The sequence below is a fragment of the Agelaius phoeniceus genome, chromosome 10 (assembly GCF_051311805.1).
Source record: "Agelaius phoeniceus isolate bAgePho1 chromosome 10, bAgePho1.hap1, whole genome shotgun sequence".
Classification (NCBI taxonomy): domain Eukaryota; kingdom Metazoa; phylum Chordata; class Aves; order Passeriformes; family Icteridae; genus Agelaius; species Agelaius phoeniceus.
Genome location: NC_135274.1, coordinates 22,829,828 through 22,857,286, shown reverse-complemented (window position 1 = coordinate 22,857,286; position 27,459 = coordinate 22,829,828). Strand labels below are relative to the sequence as shown.

General features: G+C 46.8%; 1 protein-coding gene across 5 annotated transcripts in view; it reads right to left on the bottom strand.

Annotated features, from left to right (window-relative positions):
• The window catches only part of TNIK (TRAF2 and NCK interacting kinase), a 150,558-nt gene that overhangs the window by 119,338 nt on the left and 3,761 nt on the right, over positions 1-27,459 (bottom strand). For all 5 annotated transcript variants that reach the window (XM_077184150.1, XM_054638866.2, XM_077184148.1 and 2 more), the window contains exon 2: positions 4,157-4,222. In XM_077184150.1, coding sequence (XP_077040265.1) covers positions 4,157-4,222 — 66 coding nt within the window. The remainder of the gene's footprint in view (positions 1-4,156; positions 4,223-27,459) is intronic.

The following is a 27,459-nucleotide window of genomic DNA, read 5'->3' as shown; positions in this document are numbered from 1 at the left end:
CACGAGATGAGAGGCACAAAGGTTACCATCTGATCTATTTCCTGATTGTTTTTTCTCACTACTGTGAAGGTTTGCATCAAAATCCTTCCCCATACCATCCATGGGCTACTGTGTGAATAGCCATGGCTAAGCCCATAAAAACACTGGGGGGTTGCTCTGGTTTTCCACTTAGTGCACAGTAAGTAGCCCACTGCATGTGTCCCCAAGCTCTGCACCCATCTACTGGACAGGTATTTCTGAGTAGCCCAGTGTCCTTTTCCTTTGAACCCCTCTATTTATTGGTGCACCCCACTGGTTATGGACCTGATCTATCCAGGCAATCTAAGCACACGCAGTATTTTAAGGAGTATTTGTTTGCTCTCATGCAGAGCAGAAATAAACAGCAATAATAATGTTCTGGGACATAAAAGCAGCATTTCCTCACAGTTTATATAATGCTCTGAAGAGTCCTAGTGAGTTTTGTGTTTAGAGTTGCTTTCAGCCATCAGCTAAAAACCAGTGAGGCAAAGGCTTAATTCCCCAAGTCCAACTCATTGTATTCCTGATAGTCATTTCCTTAAATACCTATAACAGAAATAAAATCCAAGGACACAAAAATTCACTACTGCAACAATGTCTGGCACAGAAGCTAGCAAGTTCTCAGTCTTTCATCAAAACCAGTTTACAATCTGTAACATTAGATGCAGGATTATTAGAAAATAAAGAAAAGCTTCCGATTCAATTAGAGAGATAAATCATCACCAGTGCAGTCCCTCATTAAAATAAAAATTGAGCTATTCACAAGAGATTGTTAAGCAGCGAACAAGGAATGTTATTTCTCTCTGCAATTTTCCAAAGTGAGGAGCTTGTGGTTGGGGTTAGAGAAGTGAGAGTAGAGCAGGACTGTGCTGAGGCTCCTGCAGTGCCCAGGTGTCACTGGGGTATGGCCAGAGCTGCGAAGAACCAAAGGGATATTATAACCTGCTGCTCTGAGCAAAGGAAGACCTTTACTTGAAAATACAGATGTCAAACAGAACCTGTGGCCTTTGCCTTGAGCCCAAGGCTCAGAAAACAAGGCTTTGATTCACAGGAGCACAGTGAACCACCTGAAAGGGATCTTCAAACCATGATCCAGAAAGCAGGATCAAAGCAGCAGCAGCAGCTGCATCCCAATGCACAGGCTCTGGCAGTGGTGCCCTCCTTCTGGGAGCTCTCAGGGTGCTCCAGGCTTGGCCAACCTGACTCTCCTCCCACCAGCAAGAAGAAGGCATGTGCTGTGCCAGGGGCTCCCCAGCCTCTCCAACACAGCAGATGCTGAGGATGGCTCCATGAATCCCTGCTCTCTGAGGCCTCCTGTTACTGTGCTACTCCCAGGCACTTCTCAAGGCTCCTCAACCTTCTGGGCTGTGAGATTATTCAGCTGTAAGAACATAACCATGCCCTTTATCCCATGGGATCAATGGGAAGTTTGCATCTTGCACGTTTTCCCCCCAGGTCCTGTGCAGGCCAGCTGGTTCTCACCAGGACACCTGCAGTCTCCAGCACAAACGTGGCCATGCAGCAGTGTCAGACATTGCTGCCATATCAGATTTTCTAGGGGAAACATCAAGGCTGCAGCACAGAGACATAAAACATCATCCCCTGCCTGGAATAAATATCTCACTTCTGCCTCTTTCCAACAGCAAAGCTGCTTTTCTTGCTCCAGAGAGGGACCAGCCATGAGAAGGGAGGGGTGATGCTCACCAGGTGACTGCTCCTGGCTGAGAGCAAAGGGGTTGGACCTGCAGAGCTCGGGCTGGCAGCCAGCACCAGAACCCCAAAACACAACCAGAGGTGCAGCAGCCTCTAGGAGAGCAGCAATGGAGCACCTCAGGTAACACAGCACAGAGGGGGAGGTCACCACCCCTGCAGGGACTTAACAGATGTGTAGATGTGGCACTTAGGGACATGGTGGGCTTGGCAGTGTGGGTTATTGTCTGAACTCAATCTTAAAGACCTTTTCCAAACTGAATGGTTCTGTGAACAGTCCAGCCCTGCCTGAGAGGGGTTGGGAAATGGCAATGGAACAACCATCTAATTACAGAGGACGCTGCTCCTAGGTATGGATCACTTCTAAGGGCTGATTTAGAATGGAGCCAGAAGGTCTGTGTGTCTTGAAAGTTGATCCATTTGTTTTGCTGCAAGAGATAAATACAGCGGTGGTATCTGGAGAAAAAGAATGGCAGAGATCTTATTTCCACACTGGGTTTTAGGGTGGGACACCATAAACAGTTATGTATGTTTTATATCAAAGTCTCCTTTTGTTTATAGAGCGTGTGTGCTACTCCAGGACTCCAGTTTAAGAGAGCTGTGAAGCCAGGCTTAGCCTGAGCTCATACCTCAATACTTACTAATTTGGTTTGGACAGCCACGTTTTCCCCTCCACCCCCAGCACCATCCCGTCTGGCACCGGCACCACGTGAATCACACTGAGGACAATCCAGTTACTCCAGCACGTTAAAAACAGTTAGGAGGAGGATTTTCCCCTTGTACAGCACGGGAAAAAGGAACACAGAAACGTTCAGCCTACACTTGGGACATTTCTGGGTGGTTTTTTTCCCCTTTGAGGTAACATACAGAAAGAACTGAACCCAGCAAGAGGAAACCCGATCAGCTGAGCCACACAACCAGCAGCACCAGCTTATTTCCTTTTTTTGCTCTCCACAAAAACACACGACGCTTTGAAAAGGCTGTTACAGGCACATAGTTTCCACGGATTGTTAGAAATATGAACCAGTTAAAATTAGGTCACCTTCCACCGTTATTTTAGCAGCTGAGAAGAAAAACAGTTCAGATGGGAGCTCCCGTGGCAGGGAGCACATAGTGGGAAAACAATGAATACCAGAGGGGAAGGCTCCCTGGAATATAACCTTGATAAGAACAACTTTGGGGTGGGGCAGCTTTTCCTTTGTTTTTGTTATTTTTTAAAAATCTGTTTCAGTTCAAAAATTCACACATTTAAAACTCCAGAAGTTCCAGTTCATCTTCGGTTCACTTCAATCCCTTGATCCTTCTGCTGACAGGATTAGTCTACAGCAGCAGGAGGATGGGGGAATCTTGGCTCTTTGAACACCATTCTCTTCAGCAGGGGCAGCTCGCTGTCTTTTAGAGCATGACAAGCAAGAGCTGTGTCTCCAAAACCACAGAGTAAGAGCACACGAGTATATTCTTTTCTATAGTCAAAATGAAAGACGGGCACGACGGGTAAACAGGATCTGTGTGTGCCCACACACGCATGAGTACACGTGTACACAGCACTTGTGCCCACACACACAGGAGTTTCTTGGAGAATGAGGCCCAGGGGAGGAACTGACTCCCAGCAGAACCATAAAAGTTGGCAAATTCCTCATGCAACCATGACAAGAAACATCTCCCCACCACGTACAAACACAGATAACCCCAGACTTTGAAATAATTCAGTCCCACCCCAAATGCACAAGAACAGTCCATAAAAAGACCCCACCAAGATAATAAAATCTGGAAATCCCCCAAGCTAAGAAGTGTTTGGGACAGGTGATATAATACAGAAGAAGGGCATTTTAAATATTCTTGTAAAGAAGTTCATGCTTTTAAAATCCTGCCCTCCACAGTCCCTTCACTATTCTCATCTGGAATGCTGCTTCTAGATGTTTAGAAAAATTTAAAGCAATCCTACTGACTGTAACAGGCACTTTAATAAAAACATTTTAATAGTGTTTTTAATCCTGTAGCAGGTTGCTGCCAGTGGAAAGGATGGCAGCCAGCCTGTGTGCAAGCAGAGCACTAGACTGTAGCAAACTCATTTGGCAGCCTATCGCAGCCGTAAACTCAGCTCTTAGACGAGACCGAGATTCAGCTATTAAAGCACAGACTTCTCACTCCCTCCTCATCATCTAATCAATAAAAAGCAACTGGGGGGAAAGGGGGAGAAAAAAAAGCAATTCGTTTTCTTATGACAGTTTCAGAGCTAATGTGAATTGCTTATAGTAAGAGCTCTGTGTGCTACACGGTACTTGCACACAAGACCAAAGGGTCAGAGTTCAGCAAGGCTTCTTGTCAGGTTGGAAATGGTCAAGGCCTAGTCAAGGTGATGTGCTGGGATGCTCCATGTTCAACACACAGCCAAGGCAAACAGCATCACTTCAGCTGGAACTCTTACCTTATAGACCTGCCCGTAGGTACCATTGCCAACGAGCTCTACCAATTCAAAGATTCCTGCAGGATCCTAGGAGAAAAGAAAAAGAATGTTAAATAAGCACTATTTATAGACTTCTGAAAAAATAAATGTTTGATGAAGATCAGCATTTCTCTGACAAGGGGTTTGAGTGGTTTAAGGTTTTCAGGCAGACCAGGGATGGGAATTACAGGGACAATGAGCAGAAGCGTGGCACTGTCCAGGTGACAGCTCTGTGTGGGCAGCCCCAGCACTTTGGGCAGCACAGACCTGCCAGGTGCTGCCCACCTCCAGCACCTGGGCTGGGAGATGCCAGGCAGGTGCCTGAGAGTGAGCATCCATCCGTTTGAATGTCATCTGCTCCATCTACGAACACTCAGGGCATGCTTTAAATGCAACAGCAAACATTTGCTATTTGAAGTTAGATTTTTTTCTTATGCATCAGCTTTGGAATAAAACAATCCAACTGGCAGGATGCCATTCTGGGGCTCAAAGGGGTTTCCAGGTCTGTTCCTGAGGCATTAGTGTTACTTGGTCTAAAGGCCATTTTTGGCTGTTGATACCCCAGTTTGCCAGTTGAGATGAGCAGCTCCAAGCCACTACTATATGAGGACACAATAGCTTGTAAAAGTGGCAACAAAGCACAAAATCCTGTCCCCAGGTCCCCCTGCACTTGACATGTGCCCAGCCAGGGGAAGTGCACTGACACACACACGTGCACCCACCAGCACAACCCAGAGATGATACGAGCAGTGAGGTACGAGGGAGGGTGGGGAAAGAAAGAAAGAAGGAATAACCAGTGCTGCTATTTTCTCCTCTGGGTGGGTTTTCCCCTTCCAGAAGCTTTATTTATACTCTCCTGCTCCTCTTCCTTTTCCTGTACTCATCACTCCAATTCTGGAGAGCACAGTCCCCCTGGAAGCTGGCAGATGTGGAGGCATCCTGACATCCCAGGGGTCTGTGTGTCCCTGAGCCCACCCAGCCAAGGGCTGACCTTGTCTCCCACACCACCACCCATCCTCATCCTCCCTGCTGGGTTTACTTGAGCTGCTGGATGACTTGGCATCCCATTGAGCCCAGGGATACCAGCTCCCAGGGATACTTCCCACGGAGGATCAGCCAGCAGCACTCCTGAGGAGGAGATGGACACCCACCACCCCGTTACAGACACAGAGGTTTCATTCATTATGAAGCTGCATGAACTCAAGATGCTTGTGGATCCAAAAGTCAAACACTGGATCTTTGTGAGAAGCTGAGAAGCAAGGTTCATCCAGTTAACAGTGCCACAAAAGTAAATTAATGTGAGTCCTGACGTGGCTGGGGCAGTTTCCACCCAGCCAGGAACTCGTGCAGCCAGGGTTTGGCACAGCTCCAGGACAGGGTGACAGAATGACTCTGATCATTCAGAAATGCCACATCCCCCTCCTGCCTGCTCCTCCATCATGTATCAGCAGCTTCCTCGGGCTGCCTGGGAAACCCTGGGGTACTCCAGGGTGGGAACAACACTCAGCCTTCAGAAGCTGCAGCAAATCTGCAGCAAAGGGCAGGGAAGCTGTGCTGGAGGAGACCACTGAGAACACATCTGCCCTGGTAAAAACACATCTGCATGCACACACTTGGGCTGGACCCAGGTGAAGCTGCAGCACAACAGGTTTCCAGCATGCAGCATCTCAGCTGGGTGTGGATAGCCTGTGGGTTTTGCTGCCTTGGTACCAGGCAGGGAAATGCCAGGAATGGATGGGAAAGGGAACTGACACCAGGGCTCCACACTGGGTGAGGAGGTGGGGGAGAGGGAAACATGGCAGCAGCTGCTGTTTATTTTTTCAGTTTCTTTCCTAAGGGTTGTTCTCTGCAGTGCTGAAACAACTCTGAAAGAGGCTTTTCCAGTGCTACAAGTATATCTATTTTTGAATATTCACTAGGAGATTAAGGCAGAAGAAAGCCGTGCCTAGGGCATATGCTTAGGAGGTTTGGAGAAACATCCAGGGATGCATCTGGCCATTTCTGATAAAAAACTCTTTTTTGCAATATGTTTTCCAACTGCTTTCTACAAATCCTAAAACCCAAGAGCACCCCATCCCACCATCCCAGGTTCACTGGTCTTATGTGTGTAAATGTCACATGTGTGGCTCCAACAGGTTTGCCTGAGTCCATCCATCACTTGTTTGTGATGCCAGTCCCACAACTGCCTCAGCTGTTGCTGTGCCCAGGGCAGCTCTGTGCCAGGAGGGCTTTTCCCCATCGCTCCCATCACCCACACCTTCCGCTCCTGCCATCCCATCCTGTCTCCCACCAGCCAGGCAGCTTCTCTGCTGTTCCATCCTGTTTTCTCCCTGCATTTTTCCAGAAGCATTGCCAAGGTAACTGGGCATCTCTCAGCACAGCCAGGAGTGACACTGCTCCACCTCAGCACAGCCAACACTCTGGGAGCACCAGCACTGTCAGGGAGCACAGGGGGCTGGATCTCTCCTCCCAGACCCACTGCCCTCCTTGGCTTGCCCTCCTCCCATGCAGCAGGCAGTCGAAGGGAAAAGCTTCTCCCCAAGAAACAGGAATAATAGGCTATTAATGGCCTTTCCAGAAAACACACAGCAAAGATGGTGTGGGCAAGGAAAAAAAAATAGCCCTATTTCCCACTGGCCTCCCCTGGACCGACTGATACACAGAAAAGAGATTTGCATCTTAATGGCTGCTGGGGAATAGGCTGTCCCCGGTAGCAGGGGCACATCCTGCACACCCCACAAAGCCCCTGCTGAGAGGCTGCAGGAGGGACCAGAGCAGCTCGGGCAGGCTGGGGTGGGCAGAGAGGGAGAAAAACAGAGAGGCACACAGCATGGGTGATGTTAGCCAGGGAAAAAAGAAATCCACTCTGCAGAGCCCCAGCCAGGACCAATCCAGGCCAAGCAGGGAATAATCTCAGACCAAATATAGCCTGTGCTGCAGATCAGGGCTCACAGCAGCGCCGGGCTGCACTTGGCTGGGGGTGGCTGCAAAGCTCATCCCACACAGCTGCTTCCAGCCTGCTGATGCCCTCTCCTCAGTCCAGGAGGGACACACAGGTGATAAGGCTGCTGCAGCCTGCTCTTCCCACAGCCCAGAATGCCTTCACAAGAGCTACTGTACCTCGTGTAACTGCAAACAGCTGCACTGAATAACAAGCCCACAAACACAAGGAAAAAATGAGGTGAGTTGTTAGTTTAGGCAAAGAAGGTGCATTGTTTAAAACAGGGGGAGAGAGACAGCATTTGAGACAAGCCCACAAATAATTCTCAGCTCTACATTAGCTTCACTCTAACTAGAAAAGGATTTTTACAGCTGTAGTAGCACCGGGACTTTGCCAAGATCCCTTGAACTAAGGTAGGGTCCCTCCCTTCTCCCTGCTACTCAGAGCTTGTGCACGAAAACACAGGAGCAAGCTCAGGCTCTCCATAAAGTATTCTCTCTGTAAAGCAACAAAACACTCAAGAGGACTTTTCATCTGCCCATGGGATGGGAAATGTTCACAGAGTAGCACCTGCAGCGAGGGCTGTGCAGAGCCAGTGTTCCTCCAGGCAGACAGGGGTTGGGACCTGCCTGGACCTGCCTCTTGTGCCAGGATATGACCATGCTGCCACAGGTAAAGCCAGGACAGACTCAAATTCAAGTGGGAAATTGTTATGTTTCTCCTAACCCCTCAAGAAAATCAGTGGTACTAACGTTTCAGTGGCTAAAACCAGTCTGAGACACAGAAGAACACAGAGGCATCATCCTTTCCAGCAATATCATGGGTAAGGACAAAAAGGCCACTTTATTTCAGAAAACAGTGTATTTGAAACTGGTGCATTATCAGAAAAGGGACTTCTGGGTGTGGATGATAAAGCAGGATATATTAAAATTTCAGTAACAAAACAGGCCTCCCTTTTGAAGACTTATCAGCACAGAGCACACAGTGGGGCTGGCAGGCTCCTGGTTAAAACTGCTCCCTCCCTTCTGCCTAACCCACAGAACTAAAGCTGAAAGATGTCCTTGCCCACACCACAATGCCTCAACAAGTCCAAGGCACAAAAGAGCCAACACTTTGCTGGAGGAGACTATTCAGAGAGCAACATCCACAGCCAGGGCTGAGTCACCTGAGGGCCAAGGGCTGCAGGTGTGTATCAGTGCTGCCTATGGTGAACAGAACACGAGTGCTCTTAGTGAGCAGAACACAAGTTTGCCATCTTTAAATACCACTATGCAGGTGTCCATAAACACGAGAAATATTTATACACAGCCTGTACACCAAATCTACTTGTTTTCCTTGAAGGAGACTCATTTCTCTCCCTTCTAGCCCACACAAAAGGGATGTAACAGGAAGGGTTACATGAGGAGACAGTGGAAAGATGCTCAGGAGAGGGGAACCCAGGGGCACGCCAATTAAACCACGATTGCTGTGGATGCACAGGAGGGGAAATCAGAGATTGGAGCCTCTGTAATCGTTGTGCACTTAGTCCCCCAATTCTAGCAGCTAATGACAACTTCCAGCCAAAAATCATGGAGCTACCCAGTCATTAAGCAAATGTTACAGCCCTAGAGAAGGAAAAAGCACTGTGTAACCAGAGGCAGCACAGTTCTGGGTCAGTAACTGAGGAGTGTCCCCAGGCTCCAATCAGCTAAAGCAGCTCTGTGGCATCAGAAGAGTTTTTTTAATCTCCACCAAAATGTAAAGCCTGTGCACTAATGCTCCCAAGCATCAGGATATTGTGAGCCTCTGCCTTACATCTCCATATTAAAACAGCCTCAACAGGAGATCCCACAAAAAACAAAGCAGGCTTACAAAGCCATTTACTGATCATCCTCAACACAAGACCCAGGGAGCTCTGTGTGTGTGCAGGTGCCTCTGCCTAGACAAGTCCTGGGAGTTACAAAGAGAAATTTTGGCACTGGGAAGCACCAGAGGGTCGTTCTTCCCAAAAAGCTGGCTCTTGTAAACCAATGGCAATGCCAGACAGCCCATTATGGGAAAGCCATAATCCCACCTGGCATCACACAGCTTGGCATGGCAGCACTGCCAACCCAAGAGGTAGTCAGGTGTCAATTGCCTGGAGAAAGTTGGGTTTTCCAACCCAAGTTGCCTTGAGGTGTCAATTGCCTGGAGAAAGTTGGGTTTTCCAACCCTACCAAGCTCCAACCAGAAGTGAAAGATCATTGATTCAGAATGTGAGAAAGGTTTTGCAAGGAGTGCAGAGGAGACAGAAAAGCCTTTCAGCAGTTGAGCTCAATAGGCAAAACTGTCATCAGAGTAAAATTCCTGATTATGCAAAGCACCACTGCAAGGAATGAGTACAAGGATGAAGCCTTTTGTTCTCACACTGTATACCTGCCCAGATTTCATTTCCCCAAGGCCAAATGGTGGCTGGGCCATACTCTGTGAGGCCAACTCTCATGTTAGCAGGAAGCTCTAGAAGCTCTGTAAACAGCCATAAATCTCCCAGCCATCAGGACCTGAGTAACCTCAAGCTCTCCAAAGTCCCCTGCTATTCCTTCTGAAGGGGCATCAGTTCACTCCTTTTGCAGCACTTTCTGCACTGGCTTCTACAGCAGAACTGAAGCACTTGTGCAGTGTGACAAAACAAGGTCTGGATCACCTTGGGGAAGTTACCCCAAATGACACGCAGTTCACAGAAAAATGGAGGGGTTTGAAGAGCACTTGAAGACACAGCTGCTTTTTAGTAATCAGCTGGCTGTCTCCATCTCCAAGGCACTTCTAGTTAACAGCCCTGTGAGTAATGTGAAGATGGACTGCACAAGCCAGGAGAGGATTGTTAATACAGCCGCAAACAAAGCAGGAAGGCAAAGGCCAAGGCAACAAAATACTGACTGAGTCACTGGGAACTTTCTAAAAAAGATGCTGGGGACATGACGTTTTCAAGTTTCAATCACAGAGACATAGCCCTAAGGCTGCCCATTAATTAAAGCAGTGCAAAAAACCTCAAAAGGCTGCACAGGTATTTTTGAGATAAAAGCCAAGCAGTGAAGCAGAACCATGCTGGACTACTGGATGTTACTCAGCCCTCAGAGGGATTGTTTAATCTCACGCCTTCTCCTGCTAGCTCTGGTACCTTCCCCTCCTTCGCCCACCCATCCAGAGACTCACAAAACAAGCTATCATCAATGCCATCTACCACTGCACCTCCTGCCTACTCAAGCAATACAAGCTGCTCTACTTGGAAGAGTAATAATGAACTCCCCAAGGGCTTTGTTTTCGTTTTGGAGAAGCAGTTTGTCCTCTCTCACCCCCAAACACCAGCTCCGTAACTTAAAAGAAGATGTTAGTCAAGAAACAGCATTACTACACAGCGTAAGAAAAACTGCTCTCAAGGCTAAGTTATTAACAGAAGAAACATTTCTCCCCTGGACAGCTGAGAAGCCTGTTTACAAATCTATTTGAGCCACTCCTCTGCAGCATCTTACCAGGAGATGCTCTTCCAGGCCCTACTGAGAGCCACGTCTGTGCTCTGTCCATTCCCCCTTTCTGAACCATAAATCCACTCTCCCAGGTCTCCAGCACTCTCCTCTCCAGCTTCTCACTGCAATAAAGCTCCAGCCACCATGTGAGCGTCTCTTTCCTTTCCAGAATGTTAAGACCTGCCAATAGCTGGCAGCAGCAAAATTAAATAAGAACTAATCACCACATTGGGCTTTTCAGTCAATAAAACTGTATTACTTCTTCAACTATTACCTGTTCAATTTAGGATGTAAGTGTAGATTTGTAGCCCCCAGCCAGTAAAGGAATAGCCAACATCAGTGCTTAGGGAAGAAAAATACAAAATCCCTTATGCACATAGACAGTTCATTCCCACTTGGTTCTGCAGAGGCCAAGCCACTGAAGCTACAATAAACTGAGTATTCCAGATTTCCTGCTCACAGACTCAAACTTGCACACACAAAATTAGAGTTCTTCTGACCTAGTTTCTCCTTTCTAGCACGTCAAAAGAAAAAGCAGCCATTCTGTACCCTCTCCACAAATATGAAATGTGGGAGCTCTAAGCCTGTAAGGAACACATATACTGACCTGGAAAAAAATGGTTTTCTCCAACCAAAATGATGCAGTTATAGCACTGCAAATGGTGGGTCCCACAGACCAAGATGCACTAGTGATACCAGGAGAGGACAACAATGACGCATATAAAACTAACCTTCCTCCAGCATGTCAGAGCAGTCCAGGCTAAGGAAAAGCCACCCACAAGCTACACATTTACACTAATCAAAACAAGGGTCCAAGCCTCCTTCCCATCCTTCAAAGGCATGGCTAGCAACATGGTGAGTTCAACTCTCCTGATGTCATTTGAGCAAAAGGCAGTGAGTTTTGACTTGAGGCTAATGAAAATGAACATGTGGCCTCTGTGAGCCTCAGCACAGTAAGGAAATGCTGAGATATTCAATAACCCTCAAGACAACACAATTACACTTCTTCTTCATTTGAAGTTAGTTTCCCTCCAAGGCAGCCATTCCTTTCACCCCTTTTAAAGCTCTACAGCACATTCCACAGATCACCAGGACAGACTCCATGAATTGTCTGCAGCTGCATGACAAGCCCACCTTCCAGTTCACAGCAGACTGTTCATCCAGAAGAGCCAGAAACCAATCACACCAGAAGCATCAGCAAAAGCACAACTGCTAAGTGAACCCCAAGGTTCTCAATGCCTTGCTAGATGAATGCAGCCTCAGCGCCATCAACCCCTTCAACATATGCCTAATTCAAGCACACAACTTCAACAAGGCAATATATAAAAGGCTTGGCTGAGCTCAGTGTCTCTAAAAAGCTGCAGTGCCAATTATAAATCACATCTATAGCCCCCAGAAGATCTGAAGTCACTACCAGTATTGTACCACGCTTCTTCAGATGCACACATCAATTAGAGCACAGCAGCTGGACACTCTCCTCACTGGAAGTCATTCATGTAGTTTCAGACCAATAAGATATTATTCCTAAATGGTTAGATCTCACCCCTCTGAGAAAGAGAGTTTCAACCTTGGCCAGCAAATGTTTGCATCAAGCTGAAGTCATTACCTGCCACTAAACGCTGTCAAAGGTTTATGGGCTCTTGGAGGAGTTGGTTTAATTACTTACCAAGGCAGCTGTTTTGGGAGCTGTAGCCTCTTAACATCCCACTCCTGGAGATGCACTGTGTAAAGCATGGCTGCTGCCAAGCTCGTGCCAAGAGAAGGGAGCACCCTCTCACACACACAGGCAACCAAACATTCAGCCTCCAACAGCAGGTCACGCTTGTGGCTCCGTCTGTGTGAGTCTGCAGGGGTGACAGAAGCCAGTCTGCCCCTTCCTGAGGCACTGCTGGACACTCCAGCTCCTGCAGCCCTCACAGGAGGGCTGGGGTCACCCTCTGGGACCAGCTTTGCCAAGAAATGACAGCCTTGCTCCCTCCTTGCAGTGAGAGTTGTGGCCAGAGGGATGGTGTAAAACAGGAGAATGTCTCGCTCACAGATGCATTTTGGAGCAAGAAAAGAAAAGCAATGTTAAAACATTTTGCTTTTTTAAACCAGGATGGTTTTGCACCTCCAATGTCTATTTTTCAGTCATGGTTGTGGGCTGAGCTGACCAGAAAACCTGTCAGAGATGAAAGGGCTGTAGCATCAACAACCCATGGACTACAGCCTTCAACAGCAGGGATCTGTGCAACAACCAACACACAGCCAGGCATGTAGGCAAGCATTCCAGAAATCCCTGAATCCCAGATTAAAGCAGCTGCCATTACTTTTCAACATTTTCCTGTCCCTATCCACATGTCTGGAGAAACACCACCTCCCTGCTGGATTCAGTCGGGAGTTTCTCACATCAGCCCAGTTTTCACAGATCATCTGGAGATGGAGTTATCTGCTGGTTTTGTGCTTTTCAAAGAGTTTACCCACAGCCTGTCACTTGTCATCAGCTCCTCACACTTGGCTCTACAAGGGCTGGCTAGCAAGAAAGGCAGATAACTCTCCAGTGGCAGCAGTTTCAAGCGAGGACAATACAGGGAACAAATCACTTTAAATTATGGAGCAGAACTCTGCAGGATAGACTGTAGAAAAATCCCAAGCTCCACAACTATACCAACAAGATGCCAAAACCTTGTATTATAAACTCACTTTTACATTGAATTGTCTTGACAAATCGGCAGAATTATTTAAAATATTATCAAATATATACTAATTTGCATGTTTCAATTTAGAAATACATGGCTCACCCAAGAGTTAACAAGATGTGGGGAAGGGCAAAGGAAGGCTTCTCACCTTTTTTCCTACATTTCACAGGCTGTGAAATGACCCAGAAGGAAGTCCCAAAGGTTGGTTATGACAGACACTCAAACTGGGTGGAAAACAAGGTTCCACAGCAAAAAGCAAGCTCCTGCCTGATCCATGCCAAAAAAAAAGTCTAAAATCAGGGTTGGTCCACAGTTGCTGAAACGATTTGCAAGATTTTTTTTTTTTTTTTGCCAGGGTGTGAAGTATTTCCTATAGCAAGTCTTCTGCATTTCTTGGTGGCTTCCTACATTGTGAAACACTCTCAGAAATTGAGGGAGATGCTTTTTATTTCAAACCCCAATGCCCTGAACTACTAAACTTGGCAGGGGCACACAGATTATTTAGTTTAGTTCATTTGATATCTGCATTACAACTCTTTGGATGAGACAAGGTGAGGGACCATTCTCCCAGACATCCCAGAAGATGTGCAGGTTCTGCTTTGCAAATCATCTTGATGTCCCATAAATCCAATCACCACATTTTGCTTTATGGGACCCATTGTGCTCCCTGTCAAACTGGAGCCCTGTGACACCTCCCTGCCTTGGGAGCTCTCTGCTAGCTCTGGTCCCTGGAACCAGCTGTGGCATTATCTGGCTTTTTGCAGAGCTCCACAATTTTTTATTAGTTCACACAAGCAGGCTGGAAACATTAATATAAACACACACACAGCAGCTAAGCAAGCCCTGTAAGACCACAGGGACCAGCCTGCTGAAGACCAGTACAAGACAGGAAAACAAAGCAGTGGGGAAGCCCATAATAATTAGAATTTCAACTGAAAAATCAGACCTATTCCTCCTGGAGGCACAAGGTGCCAGCAACCAGCAGCCACTCATCTCAGCCCTGCCCATAGTCCTTCCCCATAATCAGGAATGGGGTCAGCTCTTCAGGCCCACCTCCTTCAACCAAGAGAGACACTGCACTTCCCCACGAGGGTTTGGCCCACTGTCATAAGATGTGAGATTAATCATGAGTGTTAAAGGATCTGAAAAGGGGATGAGAAACATTAGTAACTGCTTCTAAATTAATTGCCGTTATTGTTATTTGATTTGCTAAACTCTCTGGGGCTAGATTTTATTTTAGAAAACTATGAACATATCAGATTAATCAACTTAAAATAAATGGTCTTGATTTATTTATTTCTGCTGTATCTACTCCTCTTTAAGCTTGGCAACTCATTGCATTCTTTCCATCCTGTGAAAGAAAAAGAACAGGAGCTTTGCTTTATTATTATTTTAAAGGAACCTCTACGAAGCTCAGTAGTTCTATGAGTTTAAATCATGGCAAAACTATGTTGTGAAGGAGGACAAGTGCAAGGCTGGAGCTGGTTTCCATACTCTGCAGGCACCAGCTTTGCACTGGGAGCCCACCAGCAGAGTCACACCACACAGTCCAAGCAAATCAGATCTATTCCCCAATAATGCAGGCATCCAAAGAGTTGAAAGGCACCCTACCAGGTTTCAACAGGGGCTGTCCCAGTGTGAGGCACACTTCTTGCATAAAAGTCCTGCTAGCAAGGAAGAAGTTTAATCTGCTCTAGCCAGATTTCTCTGTTTCTGAATCCTCTGGAAGTTGGGTCAGCATCCTTCCCCTCCCTCCTAATCCCCTGCCCTCAGCTTTAGCAATGCAGCAATGCCTCTGCCAGCAAACTCAAAAGAAAAGCCCTCAAATATATTTTGCTGAAGAATATTAATCTTGTGTTCCACAGAATATTAAGTGGATTACATCTACAGCCTCCAAGGAGAAAAACGTTGATTCCCATGTATCTTGTGCTATTATTCACCCCCATTATTTTTTCCTGCCAGCCTAAGTCATGACAATTTCCTATTAATTAGTGCAGAGCTCAACTGGCTCGAAGGACCAAGCAATGAGTGGGACTTGTCCGTGGCCATGAGGCAGATCAGACCACTCTGGCACAGCTGCTGCACAGGAACACAAACAAGGTGAAGAACAAAACCAGCTTTGGGTTTTCTTAGATGACTTCCTGGTGGGATCACCCTTGAACATCTCTTTGTAGAGGTAACAGAATAGAAAAGAAAATTGCTGACATCATGAGAGACATGCCCTTGAATGAGGCACAGCTAACACAGAGAGATGGATGTTTCTGGCCTCTAGGGAATTGGGCTGGGGGAAGAACTCAAAAAAAGCTTGAGGTGGCTGTTCTCATACCCCAAAAGGAGCCCTGACCCCAGGCTGAAGGGGAACACCACCTCCCAAGGGTGAACCCACCATGCCTGGGCGCTCCCCACCACCAGCATCCCCCCCAAACACCCTGCTCAGCCCTCTGCTCCCTCTGGAACCACTCGAACCACTGCAAAGTGCCACCAGCTGACTTTACTAGAGTTTGGCACTTTCTTTGCAGAGGTGTTAATGACTCTAAAAGAGAACAAGACGGGGATAAGCAGCTTTAATACCACTTAAATGCTTACGATTAGGAGAAACAAGAGAGCCTGCAAGGGCCAGACTCTCAGAGGGAGAGGACTGTAAATTACTCAGCACGGAGTAAACAAGATCAAAGTCACTCCGAAAAGATGCAGCCCACTGACAGCGATACAAATACTGAGTATTTCACAAGCAGGCTGATGAGTTTAGAAGGCCAAACGGGGTGTTCTGATGATGCTGCACAAAGTAAGGAGAGGAAATCTCAGGACATATGTTTTGTTCTTAACATAATACATGACCAAGAACTCAGCTTCGGCTGATGCTTGGAGACATTGATACTTTCTATTGACATCTTGTTGGTCTGTGCAGGGAAGAGAAAAACAACTCCTCAGCTGCAATTCCCAGGCTCCATCCTCTTTTTTATAGTTCCTAGAGTAATTTCAATTCTACACAATAAACAGCAGAACAGATAAGAAAAGCCTTATCGGATGAAGCAGCTCACAGCTTCCCACATGGGCAAGACAGAGAGCTAATGGCTACAGAGGCAGATAAGGATGCTCATAACCAGAAATCAAACCCACGTGTTCCAGCAAGAACACACCGCCACAGAAAGCAAAATACACAGTACAACAAACTCTGCCAGGCCACCCTAAATCCTCAGAAAGCATCACTTCATCCCTCCTTGCAGACCCAGCTGGCCCATCACTGTCTCTCCTGGTCAGAAGGGAGGGGAGATGCTGCAGTTTCATTGTAAGCCAAAAGCAGCATGTGCTCAGCTGAGCTATGCTCCACCTTACAGCCTCAGGCTACAGCAAGAAAGACAAACTACCACAGCACCAAGACGTTTTTGCAAAGCTTCTCTGAAGACCTATGTTGAAAAGGAATATTCATTATGTAGGGAAACCAACTCAACTATCAGCTTTCCCAAACTGCAAGTGATGCAAAGCCAGGATGGGCTTTTTGTTGAGGGAAACACCAAGTATGCAACTCCAATCCCTTAGCATCCATCCCAAGGCTCAAACTCCAGTGCCATTTCTCATCCCTGCCAGAGACCCAGATTGTTCAGCAATATCCAAACTCATGGTAAGCTGCTGGCAGCACAGTTGCACCCTGGGTTTCCCATATCACTTAGTCTAAACCAGAGACACAGAATGTGATCCTCACCACTGAGCCACTCCAACAGCTCTAACCTGTTGGGTATTATCTCTTCATCTGATTCATCTCCTGAAAATTGACGCCTGCAAGTTATTTCCCTTCCCTCATGTCCCAAACATCACTCAGAGTTGGCAAGTATACAAGAAAAGCATTTATCCAAAGGAATTTGCTCATCAAGACTTGCAGACAGTAAAACCACAGGTTATCTAATCTTAGGAGAGCATAGTTTAATGGCCACAACATGAGAGGCCAAAGGGTCTGACTTTAGTCTGAGCTGTGCTGGGGCTGCATGGCTCATAAGTGAATCTAAGGAAGATGCTTGACCACTCCTCACCTTGATTTCGCCTGCTATGAGACTCTCCTAGCATTCCTTTCCTCACAGGGGATCTTATCTATAAAGTCCTCATTAGCATGTGAAAAGAGTTATGGATCTCCAGATGTGTACTTAAGGAAAAGTCTGGAGGAGTGGAGAAGCAGCACTGGCCAGGGAGCCTGGAGACACATCCCCTTCAGCACTCCACATCTGTGCTCAGAGAAACATCTGAACCCTTTCCCCCTATAGGGAAGGAAAAAAACAATCATTTCCTTTTTCTTGAGAAAGCTCAGAGGAAAGATTAAATTTTGCATCTCTTAAGTCAAGGAAATCATTCAAGATTCTCCCAAGAATATCAAGAGACCCCCACTACCTCTGGAGAGCCACCTGCAGAACCACCTCACAGGCAACCCCCAGAGAACAGGACAACCCTCCCTGTCCCAGCCTTTCTCTGGATGCCACTGAGTGGCAGAACTGGACTGATCAGGAGGAAGACTAGAGGTCTACTCTCAGTGCTCTGCAAAGTCTGGAGGGTGGGGAAAATCCAGACCTGGCACAGGTGAAACCAGAGCTGCACTGCCAGGGTCTCACAGCACAGCTCCTGCTGGGGGCCAGAAAGGGCTTCTTCTGGTTTTAAACAAACTCCCACTTGGAAAACAACTGAATATCAACAAGCAAGCTAGTATTTCAGCTCTTTTTAGGAAGGAAATGGAGTTATCCCCATTGGATTTGCTCCCATCTTTGCCAGCTGCCTCGGTTAACCTTGAAGGCAGATCAGACCAACCACAGCAGTGCCAGAAACAGCCAAGCACCAGCTGGAACTGCTTCAGTAGAGCAAGACCTCTGCCCCTAAGATTGGTGCACAAACCTCCTGCTCTCTCCCAAGTGGCAAAAGACAATGCAGTGAAGGACAGAAGGTATGTCCACTCTGGTCTAGCCATGTGGAACAGACAGGTCTCAGAGGAGCAGCTGGCTCAAGAACTTGAAGAAAAAACAAAAAAGGCTCAGCTCTCTTTAAGAGGAAAATGTTCCATTGTTCCATAATTAATGGAAAGCAGAAGAGGTTTTATGGACTCGTTGAGAAATGAGGGTGAGCATTAGAAAGCACTTTTCAGTATTTCATGATCACAAGGTGAGCTGCTTGCATAATACTGACAAAGAACATGAATGCTGATATCACAAGGCAGTTATGAAACTTGGGCTTTAAATACTGAATAACAATAACTCAGTAATTAAGTCTCATAAGTAATTTTTTCTTCTTTTTTTTTTCCCTTAACTGCAAAGTAGATGCTGCAACCTTCAACTGAGGCATGACTGTCCTCTCTGGCAAGGTTTGCACATGATGGATGTCCTCTGCTCCCACCACCTCACAGCACCAGGGATCCATCCCATCCCAGAGCCTCCCTGCCAGTCACATCCTTTCTTCAGGCCTCCCACTCCTGTAGGAGAGGCTTCAAGATCACAGCAAGGTTCACGCTGTGAACCTGAGAGGGGCAGGAGGACAGGGAATAAACCTGAATAACTGCATTCTGCCAGTTAACTGCTAAACCCCCAACAAGCTCTTCAGCCTCTTCATGATGTCTTTTTGACACAAGCACCACATTCTTGTGAATTACTCCAGCGTGACCAGGACACACAGTCTCCTGAACAAGACACACAATATAGAGCAGCAAAATGTCATGAAAATCAAGGGCAAATGAACACAGAAGACAGCCCCTCCCCCTAACACCACTTCTATTTTTAGGCAGCCATATTAGCTTGGAGCAGTTTTACTCGTTTCTGATAATGAGCAGAGCTTTTGCATCTTCTCTCGAGGACATTTCATCTGTGCAGGCTCTTTGCTGTACACTGGCAGCATGGAAGAGGTCACATCAACGGGCAAAAAACAAACCCACCATTTATTGTGAAAGGGCCTTGAGAAACCAACTTCAGCTTTGAACTTCTGCCCTTTCTCGCTGGCCAACCACACTGCTCCATTTTTGGGGGGGTAGGGTCTGCCCACCTGCAAGGTGTGCCTCCAGTTCCATCAGATGATAAACTTTTGCCTATTCAAGAGGCACAATGAGAGCTCCTGAGAGCTCCCACAGCAGCAGGAGCACTATGCTAAAGCAGGAACTAATAAAGAACTGGGTGATCATTATCAAACGAGCAAGCCAAAAACAGATGTGCTCAAGATCTGGGTTCCACTGTGCTGGCAGCTTCTCTTCAGGAAGTCTCATTCCTCCACCCCTCAGAGAGAGCTATTCCTAAGGTACTACACACAATTTTCTGCCATGCAACCAATTTGTACATTCAAGGTCCTTTGCTTGCCTCAGACTGCCTTGATAGGAACATCCAAGAGTAAAGTTCTCTTCCTTCAGGTGCATTCCTCCTCATCCCCTTCCTCCACAGCCCTTCACCACCACCCTCCTGTCTCCTTGTGCCCACACTGGTGCTGCCTAAGGCAGCAAGATCCTGTATGGACACCAGTCCTGTCTGGACTGCCAAGAGGCAAAGTCCAGAGGGCAAGATACACCTTGGAACAGGTGGCAGAAGAGAGGGAAGGCAGCTTCTCACCTGGAAGATGAAAGCATGGCACAAGCAGCTCAGGGATCTCTGTTTTATCACTCAGAGAAGAAGGCAGGCAAAGCCTCACACATTTATCTTCATTTTTTCTTCTGAATTTTCAATAAGCTACTTGAAGTCCTCTATTTGCCCTTTGGATTATAGTCTTTCAAGAAGACCTTTCTCCACGCTTCTCTACAATTATGAGATCTAGGGAAAAATACTCCCCCTTCCAAGTTAACTTCTGGTGTCAGCACTTCATAGAATTTCCTGACTACAGACAAAAATCATGAGGCTTCTGTCAATTGAGAAACCCCCTCCCAAGCACAGGAGCTGGTCACTTCTTGGTGAGCTCCTGCCCCTGGTCACAAACACCTCCACACCAGCCTCTCACTTCTTCTGTGGATTGTGAAATCTCATTTATTGAGGAAAAACACTAGCTCAGTAAGAGGAAGCATTTAATACAGCTAGTAGATGATTAACAAGTGAGTGCTCAAGTCAATTGCTGCAGGAGCACCGCGAGTTCCTAAGGCCATAAAAAACTTCTCACACGTCAGAGGCGAGGAGTTCACGGGGAAGCTGTGCCTGGCCAAGCCCTCACTGCATGGGACCCCAGCCTGCAGCTCCTCACCTTCCTCCCCCAGCCTCCTGGCTGCAGGTCTCTACATCAGTGGTACCCAGGGACCTTCCCACAGAGTGTTTTATTGCTCCTTTCACATTCTCCCATCAGCCAGGATGCCTCCAAGACCTCCCTCCCCATGCTCTGTAGAGGTTTCAAGTCATAATACATATAAATAAAAGACCTACGCACAGCTGAGCACCCATTAACCCCCTCCCCTTCCTCCCACCCTCTGTCCCACCAGCAGGCACTTGCCCTCTGGCCAGCTGGGCCATCTGGCAGGAAGGAAAGTTATCAGGGTCCCCACCCTCATGTAACAAACAGCATGTCAAGGCAGCACTGGGGAGGAGAGCTACGTGGTGTTTTGTGGCTCTTTTAAACCAAGGCCAAAGAAGAAGCAGCATTTCTGCCCAGGACCTTTGCCTTTTCACGCCCAAGTCACCCAGAGCCAAGTAAAGGTGTTCAATGCTCTTGAGTATCAGTTACTTCTAGGCAATAACATCCTGAACACCCATCCTGGCTTTTACAGAGCACAGCGAAGAAGTTACAGGGATTTGGCACTTTCTCCTTAACAGGCCATCATTAACAAGTGACTCATATTATATTGCAGTGTGAGTCATCTTGGTAGAGGTCACAAACGTAAGTGACAACTAGTCTTCAATTATTTCCTTCAAGCTGAATTAAAGGTGTATTGTTATGCTAATTTTATATCTGCTCTATCCTATCTTTCCTTCAACTGTCTCCAGAGCAACCTGGGATTTCAGCTCATGGTCCAAACTACCTCTGGAAGAGCTCTTTCACCAGGCTGCTGTTACAGGTGTTCACAAAACAGGGGGATGCCAATGGAAAGACTTCTGGATGGGCTTCCAGCTATGGCAACTAAGAGGTAAAGCAGCTCTCCATCCATCCATCCATCCATCCATCCATCCATCCATCCATCCATCCATCCATCCATCCATCCATCCATCCCTGCTCCACAAGGACAATGAGCTGCTGTTCCTGCCATCTTCCTGCTCTGTTCATGCTTTTTTGTAGCAAATCCCCAGGGCCCTTGGGCTTGCCCAGAGCTCAAACACAACCACCTTCAGGCTGCCACATCACATACCTGGCTCCAAGAGCAGGGGAAAAGCTCAACAAGCAAAATCACTTCAAACCATGCCCAGCATCATACAAATATTGAAGAAGTTACTACATGGCTAGTGTAAAAAGGGGCATTTTCAGCCATTTTCTGTTTTCTAACCAGGCAGACCCATATTTCAGCCTCCTCTTCAGAATGTGTCCATCACAGGTCCCCAGCCAGGGGACCAGGGGCAGACAGCATCCCTGCCAGGGCAGGACACAGCCACTGGAGGACACTTGGCTCAGAGAACAGAGTTTTGCCCATTAGAAATCACAGCCATTACGAGCCTGGTCGCCAGTGGAGCATTCTGTTTACATTTACAGCAGTCAAACACAGTCCCACTGGCTGTGAGGATCACTTTGGAGAGCATTTGTAAACTGCTCTCACTACTGGAATCCCATTTAGCTATTATAGCCTCTTCAGCCATACTAACACACAGATCCCCACAGAATAGCAATGGGAAGAGCAGAGTCATCACACTATTTACTGAAGCTAATCAATACATAAAGGCTGAAGATTTATTGCACTGAAGACAGCCTGTCTGCATGGCCAGAAAATGCATTTAAAGTCCTTTTCATTTTGTTGCTTTGGCCTCTGGTTCTTCTCCAGAAACATTTGCCTTGCATTTGCCATCTTTCTTTCCTCCCCAGATGGTGGCACCTGCAGACACCTGAGAGATGCCCCTTCCTCAAACACCTACCATGAGTATTCAGTGGGAATATAAAACACAAACCCACAAGTTTAAGGGCACTGCACCTTCCTTTCCAGCCATGTTTCATGACTGTTTTGGGATCTCCCATCTGAGTGAGTAGCCTGGAAAATCCTGGCCTGTTTTGAAGAAGGTCTCTTTGCCAGGTACAGGGACACAAGCTGTGCTGTCCTGTTCCACTCAAGAGGGAACAGTTAGACCCACGCTTATTTTTATTTATATTTGTATACTTTCTGTTAATATATATAAATAAAAGAGCTTTGTAAGTGCCCTGCAAAGCCCAAAGCACATCTGACCTGCTGTGTTTTGGGGTTGACCACCCACCATGCTGAGAAACCACCAGAGATTCACAACTAGTGAGCCACAGCTGGGGAAATGCACTGAGCTGCACCAGCAAAATCTCATTCTCTGGTTTCATCTGGGCTCATGTTCTGGGGAGTAGAAGCCTGGTAAGCAACAGCCATGAGGCTTAGTGCTCCTGAAGCACTGATGGTAATTAAAACAATCAACATCTGGCAAGTAGACACATTTGGTTTGGTCACTGTATGAGCTGTATGGCCCCAGTGTAATAGAAGTATAGAATGGTTTGGGTTGGAAGTGACCCTTAAGCTCATCCTCCACCATGGGCAGAGATGCCACCCACTAAACCAGGCTGCTCCAAGCCCCATCCAACCTGGCCTTGAACACTTCCATGCATGGATTATCTGTCATTTCTCTGGGCACTTGTCCCACTGCCTCACTACCCTCCTAATACTGCTAAGAAAGACTGCAGTGAGGTAGGGAGGAGATCTGCTCTTTCCCTTTTGCCAGTTTATCTCAAAATCACACAAAAAGCTTTTATGCTTTTGTATGAAAGAAAGAGGAAGAGACAAATATATTCTGATGTACAGGGAGATTTCTATTGTTGCCTGGACATCAAACAGTACCCAATTAGTCCTGCAAGGATCTGACCCACAAATTATGAAAATAAATGCCTCTGAAGCTTTGATCTCTTGTATTTCTATAGCATGCTACAGCAGTTATTAGACACATTTTATTAGGCTCAAGCTGTGCGATCTTTTCCTCAGCAAAGGCTCTACCACCTCCAATGCATCCTAAAGTCACCATCCAGCAGATTAAGGGCATGATCCCAAACAGTCACTTCTGTCATGCACTAAACACATGACTCAGCTGGCAGTAGGCTTTTTCCTGCTGAGTTTCAAAATTAGGAGAAAAAGGAATTTTTAAAAGGAAGGGGAGGGAAAACTGTCAGCCATATAAATTTTTTACTTTTCTTGTTAGCTTATAAAGGAATATGCATGTGAGGCAATATCCCAATATCCCTGGCTTTTAAAGAGCACTGCTTTTAGAACAATTTGCTGTTCTGAAAGCAACACTTTCTGCACCCTGAAATGCCACTGCTGGCGGGAACAAGCAAAATCTGTAACAAAAGGTTGTGTGCACTCTGAGGCTGAAAACCACACGTGTACTCAGGCAAGCAGAAACACCCACCCTCGCTGCAGCAGGAGCACTCAGAACCAGGAGGATGTTGAGCTTGCACTGCTCAGGCTTTGCTCAGAGGAGCAGCTCACTGCTCACAGCAGCACAAACCAGGCAGGGACAGTGCCTGCCACAGGGTAGGGCTGTTTTCACCTGAGTGCATCTATAGGAAGGATGGGACCGTGTCACCCACCCAGGTGGCACCTCACTGACTGGCAGTGGATGGTGTTTGCACAAAGCCATGAACATCTGACAGAGCTCCTGTGGCAGAGCAGAGCTGGTTACCCACAGCAGAGCAAAGGGAACACCTTCTGCTGGCCAGGGTAACTCAGTTTCTGAGTGGGAAGCAGGACAGGCTGCTGGCTGCCCTTGGATGGAAGCAGGAGCTGCTATCCAACCTGGCCATTCCAGTGCTGCCTGCCTGATTACCATCATTTATTACCAACACACAACCTTGAACTTCTGGCAAGCACCGCAGCAAATTAACACAGAAAAGTGACAGGGAAGGTTTTTTGATTGGACATTACAAAATAAAAATCAAGCATGCAGAGAGATAGATCTGAGTGCCAACTAAACTTCTTATCAGTGCTTCCCAACCTTGGTGGCTTTTCCTCTCCTTTCACTAATGAGCCACTGCAGGAGCTCCCCAGGGCTGGGGGCTGATGTGCTGGGCATCCTCATCCCAGGGCAGGAAGGGGATGCTCAGCCCTTTGCAGGGCTCATGTAGAAACAGCCATGGAGGAGGAACACAGGGAGAGGGGGAGTATCCATTTTCCAAGGACCATGTTCCTTGGCCAGCACTCCTTTAGAAATCATAAACTATTTACATGGAAAACATCAAATCTCACTTACATAAGTTGTATTCCTGAGCCCAGAGCAGACTGACCATCACTTTCAATGTGCAGCCACATTTCAAAGTGACAAAACAGGACAGGGGAAGGGGGCTGGGGAGAAGGAAATTAAAGCAACTGGCTTTCTCAGTGGGAAACACAACCTCTCACCCAATGGAGCTACCCATGACTTAGGCTTGTGGGATTCAGTCTGCACCCTGCTTTAATGGCTGTGTGAAAGGTAACAAAGAAGGCACCTGAGCATCAGCAAACAGAAACCTCATGTGATAGAGGCTCTACACCTGCAGAGCAGTCAGGGCCAAAAAGGCCACCAGAAGGGAGAAAGGATCAGCCAAAATCCTGGGAGAGCAGATGCAGGATGCCCTTCACTCCATGAGGCTCCTGGTCTCGTCTGTAGCTGGCAGCAAGGGAAAACAATATGTGTGCTCCCCTGGCAGCCAGCTGCCTTCAGGGGGTAGGTCCTGAACCCTCAGCCATCCTCCACACCCCGAGGCACAAGAGTTTTTGCCAAAGCTGTTTCTCCACACCAAGCACCCTTTTGCCTGCTGGTAGCTTTCCCTGGGGAAGCATGGGAAATCCAGCAGGATTCTACCCCTTTACAGATGAGGCATGAAGAAACGAGACAGGGATCAATAGCCTGTCCTTGGTTTGCAGGTCAGAGTCACACAACTCCCACTGGTGTCTGTAATTACCCTTGCCAAGGGTGAGGGTGCATCAGGAGGAGTCAGGCAAGGGGCTGCAGGGAGCAGCTCAGAGCCTGAGCCCAGGAGCTTTCCCCTGACCTGGCCTCACTTGAATGATGATTTCCAAGGACACCTCTTCCACAGCTGGGTGATTCATCCATGGGGATTTACACACAGATCAAATGGAAACTCATCCCATACAGACTGTGCCACTACATCTACAAGCCTGGCATATAAAAACTACCTTCAGGTAGCAAGGTTAAAAACCTCCTCTAACTCCTCCTTGTCACATGGATTAAAAACAGACCCTTTATTTTAAATATGCACACCAACAAAATGTTCTTTGTTGCTTCAAAGCTTGTTTCAACCTCACAACCTTGCACTCAAACCTCAGCCTGCTCAAGCATATATTTTGCCATAAATTCACTCCAAATTATTAATTTTTATGGCTGCCCAGCAAAAGAGCATTAGTGAGAACAGAGAACTCTCCATGCCTTCAAAAAGGCCATACACTGCTGTGCTGTGGAAGAACTGCAACAATGAGGAAGACCATTGCTGAAGAGTAACTGCAGAGGAGCAGCAGCTGGGCTGCACAAGTCCAAAGGGCAGAGAAAAGAACACAATCAACCCCAGAGAAAGATCTGGCAGAAGACAGACCCTTTTCCATGGTAACTTTTCATGAGTACACACAAGAACGTGCATAGCTGCATAGAGGATACATCTGCACCAATGGCTCAAGGAATAGGGCTGGACATTGCCATCCCTTTGGGATGATTTAAATTAGAGGAAAGATTTAGATGAGGTGTTTGGAATAAATTATTTTCTTAGAGAATAGTAAGGCACTGCAACACAAAACCCAGAGAAGCTGTGGATGCCTCATCCCTGGAATTGTTCAAGGCCAGGTTGGACAGTGCTTGGAGCAACCTGGTCTAAGGGAAGGGGTTTTAGAACTAGATAAGCTCTGAGGTCCCTTCAAACTCAAACCATTCCATGATTCTGTGATTCAGAGACCAGTATTCTGCTGCAGTTTTATGGTTTAGAACTCAAAGGACTCCAAAATAGACAAAGCACATGGATACTGTCATGTTCCACAGCTTACATGTGCACTGAATGACAGTGGAAGAGGACAGATTAAGTCCCTGATGGAATACTCTTGAGAGTGTCCTTCCTCAGGAACTGGTAATATATATATTTATTTGTTGAACATCTGCCCCAAATTCTGCAAATATATTTGCAAAAATAATATTAAATTATTTTAGTTTTAAATTATATATTAATTTGCAAAGTTATTTGCAAATATAGAATTATCATGTAAATACAGCAAAATAAGCTTTTCATGTCTTTTTGTTTGTTTTTTTTTTTTTAATCTCTAGAAGTCATCTCCAGTCAAGTTTGTTCCTCTTTCTATTTAGGAAGGTGACCTTTACAAACACTGCCCAAATTCTGTTGAGCTACAGAATTTTTTTTTAAAAGGTATACTGGAAGAAGAAACCTAAAATAATGCTGCCAGAGTGATGCTCCTGAGTGGTGGCTTGCAGTGCTTATCCCACAATAGAGCTTCTCCTAAATCTTTAATGATGCTGAAATATGCCATAAACTGACAAAGTTCTAGAAACAGGACAATGCCAGCATGTTTGAGTTTTGTGGGTTTTTAACATGTCAGCTTTTATCTTCATTGACAGTGATCAACAAATGCAAACAAAGGGCCACTGAAACTTCACTTCTACACAAAGCAAGCTAAAGGAAGAGTAGTGACATTTTTGGGTTTCATCCAATTCTTCCCAGCAACAGCTAATACTCACCGGCTCCTTAAATTCTGTGCTGTCTCCTCTCCAAGCCTGAGCATTAAAGGCCAGGCTTTTCCAAAACAATAAACGATTTTAGGGTACAGTTTCCAAAGACCACACGGTCAGCACTTCACTAAAGTAAACAACAAAAGCCTGGGGTTCCTTAATGAGCTCAAAACAAAAGCAACATCCAGGTACATGAAGAATACAATTGCTTCTTCCCCAGAAAGGCTCTTTTTAAACTCCCTGCCTTGCAGGAAACCCCCAGCCAAGCTGTACATCCCTGGTGCCCTATGCCCAGGGCAAGCCCCTGCCCGCAAGCCAAGGAGCAGCTGTGAGCAGGGGGGATTGCTGGCCCCAAGCCAGACCCAGCCCAGGGGTTATC